This window comes from Lithobates pipiens, unplaced genomic scaffold (genome assembly GCF_037356315.1).
Source record: "Lithobates pipiens isolate NorthernLeopardFrog02 unplaced genomic scaffold, aLitPip1_a1.2 Scaffold_18, whole genome shotgun sequence".
Lineage (NCBI taxonomy): Eukaryota > Metazoa > Chordata > Amphibia > Anura > Ranidae > Lithobates > Lithobates pipiens.
The window spans coordinates 219,960,916-219,978,130 of record NW_027507758.1 but is presented as its reverse complement, the minus strand read 5'-3'; the positions used below and the strand labels follow the sequence as shown (position 1 = coordinate 219,978,130).

The window sequence follows — 17,215 nt, the reverse complement described above, 5'->3', positions numbered from 1 at the left end:
ATTTCTGCTATTTTGATCAGAGTGAGCAGCAGCAGCATAGAGAGCAGTTGTACACTTGCATTTGCCTCTCATTCTGTAGTATATATTTTGAAATGGATCCCATATTGAATATATGTCAGGAAATGCTCCTGATGTTGCTCTTGATGAGACGGCAACGTCGTCGCAAATTTCGTGAGAGGTCCAGAGTCAGAGCTCGTCGATATTGGACCCATCCGTTGATGGGACAGCGAATGTCCGTTGGATATTTCACAAACATGTATGTGCAGCTGCGTACCTACCCCAACAAGTTTTTTCATTTTAGCCGGATGTCCAGTGTCACATTTGATCTGCTCTTAGAAAAAGTACGACCTGGTCTGGCATTCGTGGACACCAATATGAGAAACAGTGTGTCACCAGAGGAACTGTTGGTAACGATCAGGTATGTGTATATATTTATAAAATATATTTATCTGTAGATGTACAGATACATTTTTTTCTCTGTCCTTTATTTTTATAAAAAATAATGTCTATCTATAGCAAATTATCAAATTTTTTAAAATAGCTAAAATTTTCTTGTGGCAATTTTTAACTTGTTTTCATTATTTCTAATATAAAACAATATTAAAATAGTTAATTATTTATTTTTTAATCTTAATATATGTTTTTATTCATTTTTTCTAGTTTCAAATTGTTTATTTAAAAGTAAATCTATGTTAATTAGATTTTTTATAATTGTTTTAAATTTATTTGGCCAATTTTTTAATATATTTTTATCGTGAAATATGTACTGATTAATATATTTTAATTCTTTGCTGCTGTATATGGTAGTATAATATTTTTTAATGCCTTATTAAAATATCTAGAATCATAACCCTAACCATTCATCATAACCCTAACACTAACCACTAACCCTACCCCTAACAAATAACCCTATCCCTTACACTAACCCTAAACAACCCTAACCCTAATCCAACCCTTAATCCTAAACAATAACCCTAACCCTAACGGATAACCACTTACCATAACACCCAACCCTAATGACCAAATTACATTGCCGCAGATGGTCACAGTTGACTTTGAGGCCATGTATCTCTGATGCAGAAAAGTGCATGACATTTTGTGACCCGACTTTGGGGCCCCCTATCTCGGGGTCACTTGGGGATAGAAACCTCAAATTTGGATATGTTGCTAGTTCCACAGTGTCTGCATACCAAATTTGGGGTTCCTGGCAATAATTGGCCCCAATATATGGGGCCCCAAAGTCGGGTCGCAAAATGTCATTCTCTGATTCAGAAAAGTGCATGACATTTTGTGACCCGACTTTGGGGCCCCCTATCTTGGGGTCACTTGGTGATAGGATCCTCAAATTGGGATATGTTGTAGTGCTAGATCCACAGTGTCTGCATACCAAATTTGGGGTTCCTGGCAATACTTGGCCCCAAGATATGGGTCCCCAAAGTCGGGTCACAAAATGTCATTCTCAGATCATATTTCGGAGTTTTCAGGTCCAAAAAATTGGGTTCCTTTAAAAACGCATATCAACGTAAACACGGCTAAACGCGGCACCCGCGTTTAGCCGTGTTTTGCATCTGAAACATGGACATCTTTGCGTCTGAACCCATTTTTTTGCTTCTGGAAAAACTAGGTTAAACGCAACTGCATAAAAACGGCAAAAACCGAGACTGTGTGCATGGACACATAGGATAACATTGAATGAGTTCAGGGGCAGTTGAAAAAAGTGTCCAACTACATCTGAACATGCGTTTAACTGCGTCTCGTGTGCATGAGGCCATAGGCTTCATGCACACGAGACGCTGTTAAACGCTGTTAAATGCGTGTTCAGAGGCAGTTGGACACTTTTCAACTGCCCCGGAACTCATTTAATGTTATCCTATGTGTTCATGTACACAGTCTCGTTTTTTGCCATTTTTATGCAGTTGCGTTTTAACCTCGTTTTTTCCAGAAGGAAAAATATGGGTTCAGATGCAAAAGCTTCCGCGTTTCAGCCCTTGTACACACCGTCGGAGAATCCGTTCGGAATGTGTCCTATCGGACCGTGTTGTCGGATAATCCGACTGTGTGTAGTATGCATCGGACTGATTCCGTCGGGATATCCGTCGGACCCAATTTTCCAACATGTTGGAAATATTTCCCGACCAACTGGGCCGGTCGGACATACTCCGATCATGTGTAGCCTACTCCGACGGATAAGGTGCCACGCATGCTCACATTCAAATTCCGACACGGAAGTGCTCGTTCAGGTAAAACTACTGCTCGTAAGCGATATAGCACATTTGTCACGCTGCAATGTTAAAAATTCTTTCATGAAGCGCATTCTCTTGTTCTTTACAATGCTGCAAGAACGAACTTCTTTTGATGCTCATAGTCACACACACTTCTCCCGAACGGATTTCATTACTCTTTTTTTAACCATTTCAGCAATACAATTTTAGTTTGCGTCACATCTACACAATTTTAGATTTGTTTTTTTCTTTTTTGGATGTTTTTTTGGGGGGATTCCCTAGAAAATCTCCTTTAAAGAGAGTTTGCTCATTTCTCCTTTTTTTATTTTTATTTTTTGTGTTTTTTTTTGTGTGTAAACTTACAACAACATTATTCTATTTTTGATATTTTGTTTTTCTTTTTTAATCTACAGGAGGTTGTTTAGTGTTGGTACCCCTTGTTATTTATTTCACTTTGTATTTTTGAAATGCACCTGCCTGCTCACAAATAAACTGGCCTTTTGGAAGGAAAACACATTACACAAGTATTTCATCAAACAAAAAAAACCCTTTATTTTGGTCGCTAGAAACTAAAAATAGGAACGCAGCACTGGAGAAACTTCTTAACTTTGGTGCAGCCTTTGGCCCCCAGGGCAGACATGACCAAATTTGAATTGAAAAAATTGGTGCCCTGAGGAGTAGATATCTCAGGGAGAGAAGTCTGGTCCCGAAGTCCTAGAGAGCAGGAAATTCAGATGCCATTTCTGTCCCCAGGATGTGGATCTTCAAGAGGCTGCATCTTCTGGCAGACCAGACTGAACCCAGGCCATCACTCTCTCGTCTTCCTTGGGCACTTCCCACCAGGCATCCTTCCAGGCTGTGGCTGGGCTCCTGTAGCTGGGGCAGGAGGAGGAGGGCGTTGGTCGACCTCCTGGCTGCCACTTGCCACAGCCTCCCCCCCGAATGAGGTCTTCCTGTGTATGAAAAGGGGACATAGTTTTAGTTTTTTGATCATCAATCACACCATTTTGTGCTCCTGGCTTTTGCAAATTGAATGTTACCAAATAGAACAGACTATCATTCTGAGCCCAGCATTTTTCTTTCCCATCCCAATCATTTTTGGTCACTACTGTCTCTTGATATGTAAACCACTTTGAGAAATCACAACTTACTGATCAATAAGAACATCTAGTTAACATCATTAAATGTAACACAAGAAATATGTTCAACAATGCAATACCTGTCTCAAGCTGGGCCCCACCACATGTTGCTGCCTGGAAGGCCCAGGTTGGACATCAGAAGCCTCAGCTGGGGGGTGAAGGATGCCTTGAAGGAAGCCTGGAGAGTGGTGGCCTGGGTACCCCTTGGTCTACCAGAAAATGCAGCCTGTCAAAGTGAACCATCCTGGGGTAATAAATAGCATCTGGATCTCCTGCTCTCAAGGACTCCAGGTGCTTCTTTCTCTCCCTGAGATATGTAAGCTTTATGGCCCCAATTTTCCGATTCAGATAGGCCATGTCTGTCGTGGGGACCATGATCCGCAACAAAGCAAGCATTTTCTCCAGTGCTGCGTTCCTCTTTGTTCTGTCAGTATAAAACTTGTGGAACTGCCACAGGCAGGGCATCTCCATGTACAGTTCTATGAATAGCCCCATAAAGTTTTCATTTGTGAAAGGATCCATATTGTCTGCAAGACACAACACAAGACAAACCCTCAAATACTAATAATGCCATTAAAAACCCTCCTAATCTTATCCCAACATCGGCCTAGATAGAAGCAGTCTAGTCTAGTGAAGCACCAAGTTAAAAATGTTACCTTCATTTCCACGTTCGTCGCGTCCGCGCCTCACTCTTCCCAGATCGTACGGACGATACACGCGTGTTGCGTTTTATATACAGTGTGCATGCGTGAAACTCCGCCCACCCTTGACGTTCTTTCCAGACTATTCCCCGCCCCTTCGCTTCTGGCGCAGTGGGGAGAGCACATGGCGGAGAGAATGCAGGAGCGCACTAATAATAGTTCCACTAATGAGGAGGGTGAGGAAAGCCCGGAGCCTGAAATGTTCCGATCCAGGAAGACAAGATTTAAGGCCTCAAATAAGTCTTTTGGAGAGATGCTGGAGATGGCGGACTATGATGGGAAGTATGGACCTTACCCAAACCCAAATATCAGAAAGGCCAAGATTATGAATAAAGTTGTGAAGAGTCTTCTGAAGAATTTTGGGGTACGCCGATCCAAGGATCAACTGAGAAAACGCTGGTCAGACCTGAAACTGAGGGAGCACGAGCAGTACCTAAGGATCAAGCGTGTTCTTAAAAAAAGTAAGTAGTTGTCGTGTGTTCATATTATTCTTGCTTGCATACTGCTCCATGTGCTTTGATTTCATGTTGTGCATTTTAAAATGCCCACTTTCAAGGTCATGGTTTCGTTCGTTCGTATGAAACATCGTTCTGCAGGGAAGTATTCCAGCTTAACAAAGTGTCCCCAATAATGTTCTCAACTTGTAACTCGGCCCAAAAACACAATTGTACAACACTTCCAAGCAATGTTTCAGATTCCTATTTCGGCCCTCTGTGTACTAATTAATCTTTGTTTACATTCTCATAGGGGAGAGAAGACTCGGCAAGTATGAGGACACCAGGGACCACACCCCTCCCAAAGAAGGGCAACTTCCAAAAGCAGAAACAGAGGAGGAGGAGGAAGGAGAGATCATGGAGGTTGGACAAATTGTCACCACAACAGGTGAGTGTCAGAGAACACAGCTTCCGGTAAGCTCATCAGTGTATATCACCATATTTGGATTACATGGTGTGTTTGTTTTCTTTGTTTTGTAGGTGATGTGGAAGAAGATTCCCGTTTTACCAGTGAAAGTGCCCAGATCTTGATCGGGGAGATAATGGGGTGCAATCGGGATTTGGAAATTGTCCAACAAAACATCAATTATGTTAAAAATAAAATGAAGAACATCATTGATGTTTTGGGGAGAGTGTGAAACAACAAAAAATAGATAGGGTTTTATTTTTGCTATTTTAAAAACAAAATGAAATTGTGTCTGAGATGAAGGGGTTGCAGCCCCAAAGCATGTACATTGATCCTCCATGAATGGGATATAGCACATGTTGACACACTGTGTGCATCTTCCAAATTTGTTTTTTTCAGGGGTGACACCCCATGTGATGAAGGCAATATCAGCCCAGTTTGTACATACTCATGTCTGATATTGTCTTCACTTTTCAAAGTTCAACTTTGTAAGTTCCTGTGTTCTGTATTTTACGGTTTAATACATGCCTGTTTACACAAAAACAACAAGGAAAAAAAAATCTGATTAAACTCTGTTTTGGATACACAAAATCTCTTGGTTTGTTGTAAAAACCTTTTCAAAACGCACATGTGAATGTGCTTGTATTAAAAAGTTGAATTTTCAACAATGTGTGGCTTCCTTTTTCATTGCGCATAAAATTTATTTGTAGTCAAATTTTAGTTTTTGTGCTGAGAAGGAGTACGATTTACTAAAGGCAACTCCACAAGGTGTGTGTGTGTAACAGACCCACAACATAATAAGATTATCTGAAGAAGAGACTGTCCCCTCATCTCGCTGTGAACTTGGGTTTGCACTGTTGGTGAAAAAGGCACAACTTAAAAAAAACTGGCAAAGTGGGAGGCCACAGTCTGCCATTCCTGTGGCGTTGAAGGACACTGTGTAGTGAAACAAGTACAAAAATTAGTAATTTGACAAATCAACATTGCAAGCAGATTAGACACACACATTTTTGGTCAAAATTCTTACAACATTTTGGGAACTGAGTATTTAAAGCCTAAAGTATAAGGTCCCCTTATGAGAGTCATAACCCCCCCATCCCCCCCATATGATGGGCCCTTGCGAAAAAATGAGGGGGGATGTTTAGGACAGGTAACCCTCTCCACTTGATTGAGAGATGAATGCCTAAATAATGTGTGATACTTTGGGAAGCCCCTCCTTACTTACACTATTGACAGCCCACCAGACAGGTAAGAAGTGTCATAATAACAAAATGGAAGCACATTTTGACATTCTGCTAGTACATAGCAAGAAAATTAATGTGTTAAAAATATAAAAATAGCATTTGAAAGTATTGAGGCAGGCCCTTACACTACATGCTTTGGTGAATTCGTCCATAAATGTGATCATGAAAAAGGTAGGTATAGTGTGTATTGGGTTTGGTCAAGTCATCAGATTGCTATCAGCTGAGATAGCAGTTGAGGAGAGGGGGGTTACTAATGAGTTTGGCACAACTCCAAAAATAAAAAAAAAGGTCACTTTGCATGAATTGAAGCACACACATCGCATTTGTAGAGATTTTAGGGGGTGTTTAGGGGAAGCAATACTATGGAGCTGCCAAAAGACATTGGTAAGTGACTAGACTATAGTTTTATGGGCCAAGAAGAGCATGGTGGGGAAGTTAGTGAGGCAAATATGCATGAGGACAAAGGGGCAGTATATGAATTAGAGCATATTGCAATGATGGTAATTAGGGAATGAGGAAAGAAATGCAAGACATTAGCAATCATGAAATACATAGAATGTGATGTTTAAGGATAAAACTTAGCATAATATAGTCCTTCTGCAGGACCTGAATGATGGCAGAACAGGTCTCTGGAATAATGATCCCCAGAGCCTGGGGGGAGATGCCTGTAGAGAACTTGAGGTCCTGAAGACTTTTCCCTGTCGCCAAGTAGCGCAACGTGGCAATGAGCCTCTGCTCCGGAGTGATGGCTTGCCACATGCAGGTATCCTGCCTACTGATATAAGGGGTCAGCAAAGCCAGCAGGCGGTGAAAAACGGGGTCCGTCATCCTGAGAAAATTCCTAAAATGATCAGGATTATTCTCGCGGATCTCATGGAGCAAAGGCATGTGCGAGAACTGGTGACGCTGGCGCAACCAATTCTTGGTCCACAAATGCCTCCCCTCCCTGTTCATGGAGCGGGCTTGTGTCAAAGTAAGAACCCCATCACGAAGCCCCTGCACAGCACAAACTGTACGACGAGTACGTAGATGAAACATGGTTTGAAAACGGTCGGCTGGTCAGAACGGACACCAGAAAGCACCGATAAACAACAAGGCCTGAAAGAACGACCTGTATAGCAGAAGCAAGCAGACAATAAAAAATGCCTTTCAAAGCGTACTATACCAAGATATAGTCCACAATGAGAAACAAATACTTAATGACTGCACGCACTGATTATCAGATACGCAAAGACCAGCACAAACTGAAGAGCGGTAGCGATCTGAATCACAAATCTGAAAAGCGCGAATCGTCTCTCCCCAAACTTCTACTAACACGCGATTGACACGAGATCAGCATAAGGAGCCCAAAGGGTGCCGCACTTGGTGCTGAACTTCCCTTTTCTAGTCCCGCCGCACACGGCTTACGTCACCGCGTTCTTGGCAACCGCAAAATCCGACAACTTGGTCCGACCGTGTGTATGCAACCGTTTCGGACACAATCCGTCGGACAAAATCAGACGGATTTGGTTGGCAGAATATCTGACCATGTGTACAGGGGCTCAAACGCAAAACGCCGCTACCGCGTTTTGCCGCGTTTTCATTTATAAGCGCTTTTAAAGGTGACCTATTTTTTGGACATTAAAAATCTCAAAAATGATTGCAAATGATGAAAACCATTAAAAAAATATTTTAAACAATTGCAAGTGGACAATCTACAACTTGTGGCAAGTGACATGGCAGGTGGACAATCCACAACTTGTGGCAAGTGACTTGGCAGGTGAAGTGGCAAGTGCCGTGGCAAGTGGACAATCCACAACTTGTTGCAGGTGACGTGGCAAGTGACCTGGCAGGTGACGTGGCAAGTGGACAATCCACAACTTGTGGCAGGTGACGTGGCAAGTGGACAATCCACAACTTGTGGCAAGTGACATGGCAAGTGCCGTGGCAAGTGGACAATCCACAACTTGTGGCAGGTGACGTGGCAAGTGACCTGGCAGGTGACGTGGCAAGTGGACAATCCACAACTTGTGGCAAGTGGACAATCCACAACTTGTGGCAGGTGACGTGGCAAGTGACCTGGCAGGTGACGTGGCAAGTGGACAATCCACAACTTGTTGCTGGTGATGTGGCAGATGACGTGGCTGGTGACGTGGCAAGTGGACAATCCACAACTTGTGGCAAGTGACGTGGCAGGTGATGTGGCAAGTGGACAATCCACAACTTGTGGCAGGTGATGTGGCAAGTGACCTGGCAGGTGACGTGGCAAGTGGACAATCCACAACTTGTGGCAAGTGGACAATCCACAACTTGTGGCAGGTGACGTGGCAAGTGGACAATCCACAACTTGTGGCAAGTGACATGGCAGGTGGCAAGTGACGTGGCAAGTTGACAATCCACAACTTGTGGCAAGTGACGTGGCAGGTGATGTGGCAAGTGGACAATCCACAACTTGTGGGAGGTGACGTGGCAAGTCACGTGGCAAGTGGACAATCCACAACAGGTGACAAGTGACACGCTAAATACAAGTACACTGCTGCTGCTACTCACTCTGGTCTCACAAAATTGCTGAAATAGTTAATAATACTGTTTTTTGAGCTGGGGAGGGTCTATGATGTTAGCTTAATGAAATGCTTCTAGACGCAAATGCGGTAAAACGCCGCTAAGCGTGCGTTTCTAAATGCCGGTTTCAGCTTTTAAAAACGTGTCCAGCAGAGTTTGCATCTGCGTCTCGTGTGCATGAAGCCTAAAGGTCAGTTTGGTTTTGTCTTTACTTCTATTTACAAAAATTGTGATTGCCGTGAAAAAATAGTTGTGCGGGGTACAGAGCCTTCCTGTTCCCCTGAAGCTCTGTGTTATTCTCTTCAGATAGGGGACCATCTTTTATTACACTGTGATGTATGTTCCATTGATTATGTTTTGGGAAAGTTTATTTTTATTTTTATACATACCATTGTGGTGGTCTCTGTATTTACACATGCACTTCTTTCTTAAATAAAGAATAATTTAAAAAAAAGGGACCATATTACTACACAATGTAATCTCCTGTCACATTCAAACCACAGCATTGTTGGCTCCATATTTGGCTACAGTGCAATGCATGCATCTGTATTAGACAATTGCTTCCATTTTGGCATGGCAAATTAGATACATTTACAGATAAAGACATCAAATACATGTTTAATTGATTGACAGTTTCATATTGATTGAAAAATGACTTATCTATTTTGTTAACTTCTAGATTGGTCAAGAATTAGAAAATGTCTGCACTCTACTCCGGAATCCACATAAAACTGAAAAATGCCAAAATTCCATGGGAAGACAAAATAAAACTAGCTCACTTTGCATGGATTTCTCATCAGTGTTTTCTCCCAAATAAGGAACAGGTAACTGCAAATATTACCAACAAAACTGATAAATCTTTATAACTTGCTTTGTATGTCTATAAGTCTTGATTTATGCTGTTTGCCACAGCTCCTTTTGTGTTTGGATTTATATATTTCTGTTTAGGGGTGGAGCATAAATAGTTGTGTTTTTTTTTAGGTCTATGTAGCACTAGTATTAACATGTGAAAAGGTAAAATGTGTGTGTATATGAAACTTTAAATATAACTATGGCCAGGAGATGGACAATATTTACATATTGTTAACAAGCAGTAAATGGATTTTTTGAGCCTTTAGTGGCCTCTGTAGATGCAGGTATTGTGGAGCAATTCTCAGGATACACAGCTTTGGGAACTAATGTGTAATACAGTTCAGCTTTCCCCTACCAGCAGTGACTAAGCAGCCTTCCTGTCTATAATGTAAAGAGGAGGCTCGTGGTCTTGTTTATTTGTTAGTAAAAAAAAAAAACAGAACTTTGTTAAAAAAAAAAATACAATTTAAATAAAAAGTGTTTCTTTTCTTACATCAGGGGACACATAGTAGTTACTATGTGGGTTATAGGGCCACTGATAGGTGATGGACACTGGCACGCCCTAAGGCAGCAAGAAGTGTACTCCTTATATAACCCCTCCCACTACTGGGAGTCCTCAGTTTTTTCGCCAGTATCTAAGGTGTTGGTCACGAGTAAAGATGTGCTGTGTTGAACTCCACTGGAAGCAATCCTTGCTAGGGCTAGCCATGCTGACCGTTCAAAAGTCTTTTCATGGGCTAAATAAATGGTACCCAGGCCTTGTGTCCGAAGAAACAAGGTTTTGCTTGCGAACGCTCCTCTTTAGAGAGCTGGGCCCTGGGATCCAGTACTTTTTGGTAGTAAGGCCATAAAGTTTTTACTGGCAGGGTGGCAGGTCCAGGATTGTGGGTAACTGGAGGTTCCCCGGTTCCTGAAGGTTTCCTAAAGGGTCTCAGGGCCCCCCCCGTGAAGGGTGAAGATTGGGTCTTTATCTCTTATAAAAGGTAAGGGAGATTTTCTCAGGAATTTCTCCTTCAATGTATAATGTTGTCATGCCTATGTGTCACCACTTGGGGCTGTATTGAGCACTCACTGACCTGACGCTGGAAACAGCACAGAAGCCTTCATTCTCCTCTCCTCCAGCTGCAACAGATTCTCCAGTAAGAAGGGGGGTCTGCTTCTCTTCTTGTGCCCCAAAATTGTTTTTTTACCTTCGGGAATAAGATGCCAAACTATTTTTCTTTTTTTTTTTTAAAAGAGAAAGACAGACCGCGGCCGCTCAGCGGAGGATTTAACCCCGCCATGCCATGTTCCACAGGACGCCGCTCACGCGTGAAAGCACTTTCCTTTGAAAGGAAGGGGGGCGCAATTCGCTCGGCTAATGGCGTCAGACGCCGGCCACACATTTAGGAAGTTGATTTTAGCACTGTATGTGTGAAAGCTGCTGCTGGCTGTGGAGGGACAGAGCAAGAGGATGGCTTGTTCAGGTTAGTGACACAGGCTTTTTCCCTTTGACACATTATACTTTACCAAGCTAGGATTAATAGCAGCTAATGGCGCTGAACTATAGCCTAGCAATGTACATTCTTTTGCATAGTGCCTCTGCTTTATGCTTCAGGCTATGAATGGTAATGGGACCAGGAACTTCTCTAAAGGGGTCAATGGTTTTCACTATAAACTGAACCCATTTCCGAAAGAACATCATCCTCCTCTGAGAGGGATAGGGCTAGTCAGATTGAGCCGTCAGGGGAAACTGTTGTTGCATAAAACACTTCAGTCCCTTTATATATCATACAAAAGGTAATTTCTTCTACCATTTGTAAATTTGAAAGAAGATTAATGCTATGATGTCTCTCCATAGTGGGGCTAGACATAGCAGATTCCCATCTAGTCCTCAGGACCCTCTTATTGAGGTGCAGAAGGCTGGGGATCAGGTAGATCTTCCCAAATATTTGGAAGGCACTTATTTATCCTCTTCTGAGGATCCTAATATGGAAGGAGTAGCATCACAAGACAGGTTGCTTGTGTAATCCCTCACTCAACCTTTTTTACTGCCTGCAGCACAGGCTCTTGAGGAACCTACCTCTAATTGGGTTCATTAGAACCTCCCCCACCTGGGGATGTTTTTCCTATTCATGCATGGCTGAAAAAAGCTTATGTATTCTGAATGGGAACATCCGGATAAACAATATTTTCCTCCCAATAAATTCTCCACACTTTATCTATGAAAGAGGATTTCTATGAAGAAAACGGGGGGGGGGGGGGGGGGGGGGGTTCCAGCAATTGATGCTGCAATCGCATCAGTGAGCAGAGTCTCACATGTCCGGTGGATAATGCACTGATGATAAAGGATACAACAGATAAGAAGTTAGAACTTCTTTTTAAAGACAATATGTCTTTTGCTGCAATTGATGTATCTCAGTCCATTAAGGAACAGTTTGTGGAGATACCTGAAACAGTAGATGCTATGAAAGACTCTATCATTTAAGCCTAATGGCTTATGCTTGGACTAGTGCATTCTCGTAGAGTTCTGTGGCTGAAAAATTGATCAGCCGAAGCACTGTGTAAAAAGCTCTTAGCCAGTTTTTTCCCCTTCATGGGGTACGACTATTTTGAGACGATCTGGATGAGTATATCCAAAGGACCTCTAACGGGGAAAGCTCTCTTTTACTAGTAAAGAAGAGTTTCAAACATTTCTCCTATGCCAGGGGCATCTGCCTCTAGGCAGTCTCGACTGCCTCAACCGTCAGGTTCAAAGGAAAGTCCCCAAGGGCAACACCAGGGTCAGAAAGAGATCAAGAAGCCCACAAAGCAGAATGCTAAAGCCTTCTCATGAAGGGACACCCCCACTCGTTCGGGTGAGGGGAAAGGTCCTGCGATTCTCAAGATCTGTCAGGAACAATGTCAAGACAGATGGATTTCTGCAGTTTTTTTTTCTCTCTCGGTTACGACTAGAGTTCTGAGAGTTTCCGTCTCCTCGTTTTTTCTAAGGGAAAATGTTCCCAAGGATCCAGAGAAAAATAAATCTCTCTTTCTGGCCTCTGGATCAGCTATTATCCCAGTCTGTGATATCAGAGGTTCCCTTAGTGGAACAGGGCACAGGGTTTGGCTCAAACCTTTTCCGATTCCAGAACTAAACAGAGAGGTAAGACCCATTCTAGATCTCGAGGATCTGAATCGGCACTTAAACATCCGATCCTTTCATAATCCGATCGGTTGTGTCTATCCTGCAAGGAGTTTTTTTGGGTTTAATCGATATCAAAAATATGTATCTCTATGTGCCAAATTTTTCCCGCTCACCAGAAATGTCTGCGTTTCAAAATATAAAAATTATCATTTCAGTTTTGGCCCTGCCTTTTGGCCTAGCTACAGCACCACGGGTGTTCTGAAAGATTCTGGCACTTCCTTTAGCCAGATTAAGGGCTCAAGGCTTAACGGTCCTAGCCTATTTAGCGGATCTACTTTTAATAGATCATTCAGTCTTGGGTCTAAAACCAGTCTGAGCACAGCCGTAACTACCTGAAATCTCTGGGTTGGATACTCAACCTAGGAAGATTCTCCTTAAAATCACCAAGGAGATTACAGTACTTGGGGCTGGTTATAGATACCATACAGAAGAAGGTATTCTTACCCCAGACAAGAATCGGTTCCATTGTAGGACTAATTCAACTTATTAAAACAAAGGAAAATTCCCTTCATTCAGCGATGCAGGCTGATTGTTAAGGGAAATGGTGGCCTCCTTCGAGGCCGTCCCTTACGCACAGTTTTTACTCAAAAACTGCTTCAAAACACCATCCTGTTGGTCTGGAATAAAAAGATTCAGGCCTTGTTTGTTTCCAATATGCTTGGCTCCCAACGTAAGTCAAAGCCTAAATTGGTGGTTGTTATCCAGCAAAAGGGAAAATCTTTATCCTGGAAGGTGTTAACAACAACTGCCAGCCTTCTAGGTTGGGAAGCAGCCCTGGAAGGAGATTCTGTCCAGGAGAGATGGTCTAGGTTAGAGGACCTTGCCTACCAACTTTTTGGAAGATTCGGGCAGTACGTCTGGCCCTAGAATTTGGGACAGTCAGACTACAGGACTGTCCTGTCAGGATTCAGTCTGACAAGGCCACGGCGGTGGCTTACATCAATCACCAGGGGGGCACGAGAAGTCGTGCAGCCCAAAAAGAGGTGAATAATGTTTTAGCTTGGGCAGAACACAGCATTCCTTGCCTATCGGCAATTTTCATTTCAGGAATAGAGAATTGGCAGGCAGACTACTTGAGTCCTATTCGCATCCAGATTCTACAACAAAGTCGACAACTTTGTGTTGAGAACAAGGGATCCGCTAGCAGGCGGAACAGACGCATTAGTCTTCCTATGGGATCCGTTTTCACTGATCTATGCATTTCCTCCAGTTCTGCTACTTCCGTGCCTTCTCCACAGGATTAAGCAGGAACGAAAGGTGATTCTGGCGGCCAGAAGATTAGATTTACCGAGATCATAAAGATGGCAGTAGGAGTCCTTCGGACTCTGCCATTACAGCCAGACCTCGCACAAAGTCCGGTATTTCATCCTACCTTACAGATGAAAAATTGAACAGGTTTGACTGTTGCATCCCACTTTATAAAGGATCATGGGTGATCTCCTTCGGTAGTGTCTACTTTGATTCATGCCAGGAAGCCGGATTCCAGAATAATTTACTATAGGGTCTGGAAGGCATATGTTTCTTGGTGTGGATCCAGAGGTTGGCACACCAGGATGTATGTCATAGGCAGAATCCCTGGTTCCTGCAAATGGGATCTGAAATAAAGCTGGCCTTAACTTCTATCAAGGGCCAGATTCCAGCCTTCTCAGTGTTTTCAATGGTCTCTTGCTTCCCAATCTTGGTGCGTAGCTTATTAAGGGGGTAACTGTAAAGTTATGCAATTGGAGGCTAAGAATATGCATGCATCATACATGCTAGGGGGAGTACAACTGGGGAAATCCATAGTGGAGAAGGATCTGGGGGTGTTGGTAGATCATAAGCTCAATACTAGCATGCAATGCCAAGCAGCGGTTTCCAAAGCGGGCAAAGTCCTTTCCTGTATTAAGAGAGGTATGTACTCCAGAGAGAGAGATATCATTTTGCCCCTGTTCAAATCATTAGTAAGACCTCATCTGGAATATGCAGTTCAGTTTTGGGCACCAGTTCTCAAAAAGGATATCGTGGAACTGGAGAAAGTGCAGAGAAGGGCAATCAAACTGATAAGAGGCATGGAGGAACTCGGCTATGAGGAAAGATTAGAGGAACTGAATTTATTCACTCTTGATAAGAGGAGATTAAGGGGGGATATGATCAACATGTACAAATATATAAGGGGTCCATATAGGGAACTTGGTGTCGAGTTATTCACTTTACAGTCAACAAAGAGGACAAGGGGGCACTCTTTACGTCTAGAGGAAAAGAGATTTCATCTCCAAATATGGAAAGGTTTCTTCACAGTAAGAGCTGTGAAAATGTGGAATAGACTCCCTGCAGAGGTGGTTATGGGCAACTCAGTGGATTGCTTTAAGAAAGGCCTGGATTATTTCCTAAGTGTACATAATATAACCGGGTACTAACACTTATAGGTAAAGTTGATCCGGGGAAAATCCGATTGCCTCTCTGGGATCAGGAAGGAATTTTTCCCCTGCTTTAGCGAATTGGATCATGCTCTGCTGGGGTTTTTTGCCTTCCTCTGGATCAACTGTGGGTATTGAATTGGGTATATGGGCTGGTATGATATAAAAAAAAAAAAATATATATATATATATATATATATATATATATATTTTTTTTTTTGTGTGTGGTTGAACTGGATGGACTTTTTTCAACCTGACTAACTATGTAAAATGGATTATTCCCCCTATCAAGGTACCTCTAAATCCTTGGGATTTAAATTTGGTCTTATCGGCTTTGCTGAATCAGCCGTTTGAACCTTTATGAGAAAATTCCTTGGTTCTTTTGACAAGAAAGATAATCTTTCTGGTTGCCATTTCTTCTGCTAGAAGAGTATCGGAACTAGTGGCTTTGTCTTGTAAAGAGCCATATTTGATCATGCATAAGGATAAGGGGTTGTTTTGTTTTTTTTGTCCTCATCCTGAATTCCTACCAAAAGTGGCAACAGGTTTTTTCATTTAAACCAACATATTATTCTTGCTTCTTTCTCTCCAGAGCCTCAATCTAGGGAAGAGAAAACACTACATTCCCTTGATGTAGTAAGAGCGATCAGAGTCTATTTAAAGGTGACCGCTCAGGTTCGCAAAACACGTGTTTTGTTTGTGAACAGGCAGTGTCAATACCTACTATTTTCCAAATGGATTCGTCAAGTGATTGTTCAAGCTTCGACTTAAGAAGATGATTCTTCCTTCTTATGCTAGAGCACACTCATCCAGGGCGATTAGTGCCTCTTGAGTGGTGCATCATCAGGCCTCTATGGCTCAGATCTGTAAGGTCACGACTTGGTCTTCGGTTCATGTGTTTATCAGATTTTATCAAATCGATATTAAAGGTCATGAAGATATTGCCTTGGGGCGCAGTATACTGCAGGCTGCAGTATGAGTCCTCTGGCCTCCTATTTTTTTGTCTCCATCCCTTCAGTTGCCATTGCTGTGGGACATCCCACATAGAAACTACTATGGCTCTGTGTCCCCTGATGTAAGAAAAGAAAACCGGATTTTTAAAACAGCTTACCTGTAAAATCCTTTTCTTTGATGTACATCAGGGGATACACTTGTATTGCTTGGCTACAAAACTGAGGACTCCCAGTAGTGAGAGGAGTTATATAGGAAGTACACTTCTTGCCTTATGGCGTGCCAGTGTCCATCACCTATCAGTGGCCCTATAACCCACATAACTACTATGCCTCCGTGTCCCCTGATGTACATCAAAGAAAATGATTTTACAAGTAAGCTGTTTTAAAAATCCTGTTTTTCAGTTTGCACCTTTCCCTGGAATAACAAATGCCTCATGATGAAATATGGTACCCATACTGTAGCTGCCAACTTAACATTAGGACACTTACCTGTCCTGTAGTCCAGCAATGTCGGCGCCACAGCCGATCTTTATCGGCTGGTTGGGTGCTGCTGCCGCCATTGCGGGTGAGGAAACCCGGCAGTGTAGCTTTTCAGGTTCACGGCCAGGTTCCTACTGCACATGCACAAACCTTGCTGCGTTATCTCACTGGCCTGGCGGAGGGGGAAGGAGGAGGAGGGGGGCCGAGCTGCTGACATAATTCGCCACGGCCCAGTCTCCCAGAAGTGGGGACAGGGTACCTGTAAAAAACAGGTACCTGCCAAATGTGGCACTGGAGGGGGGGAGGAATCAGATAAGTGAAAGTTCTACTTTTGGGTGGAACTCTGCTTTAAGGCCCCTTACACACCGATGGACCGATCCGGATCAGTTGCCGGCGGGTGTCAGCGGAGACATATCTGCTGACATCCACAGCTCCATAGAGAGCTATAGATGTTCCGACTGGGTCTGCCTGAAAAACTGACAAGCGGACCTGATTGGATCATCCATAGCTCTCTATGGAGTGGCAGATGTCAACGGCCAGCCTCTGATCCGTTCTGCTAAAAACAGATGTATGGGGATCCTTTCCCATCCATCCGGCGGATCGGATGACAGTCTGATGGAA

General features: G+C 43.0%; 1 protein-coding gene across 1 annotated transcript in view; it reads left to right on the top strand.

Moving 5' to 3' along the window:
• URB2 (URB2 ribosome biogenesis homolog) overlaps positions 1 to 17,215 on the top strand; it is a 191,995-nt gene that overhangs the window by 54,033 nt on the left and 120,747 nt on the right. The window contains exon 2 of the mRNA XM_077486575.1: positions 9,427 to 9,571. Coding sequence (XP_077342701.1) covers positions 9,446 to 9,571 — 126 coding nt within the window. The 5' untranslated portion in view covers positions 9,427 to 9,445. The remainder of the gene's footprint in view (positions 1 to 9,426; positions 9,572 to 17,215) is intronic.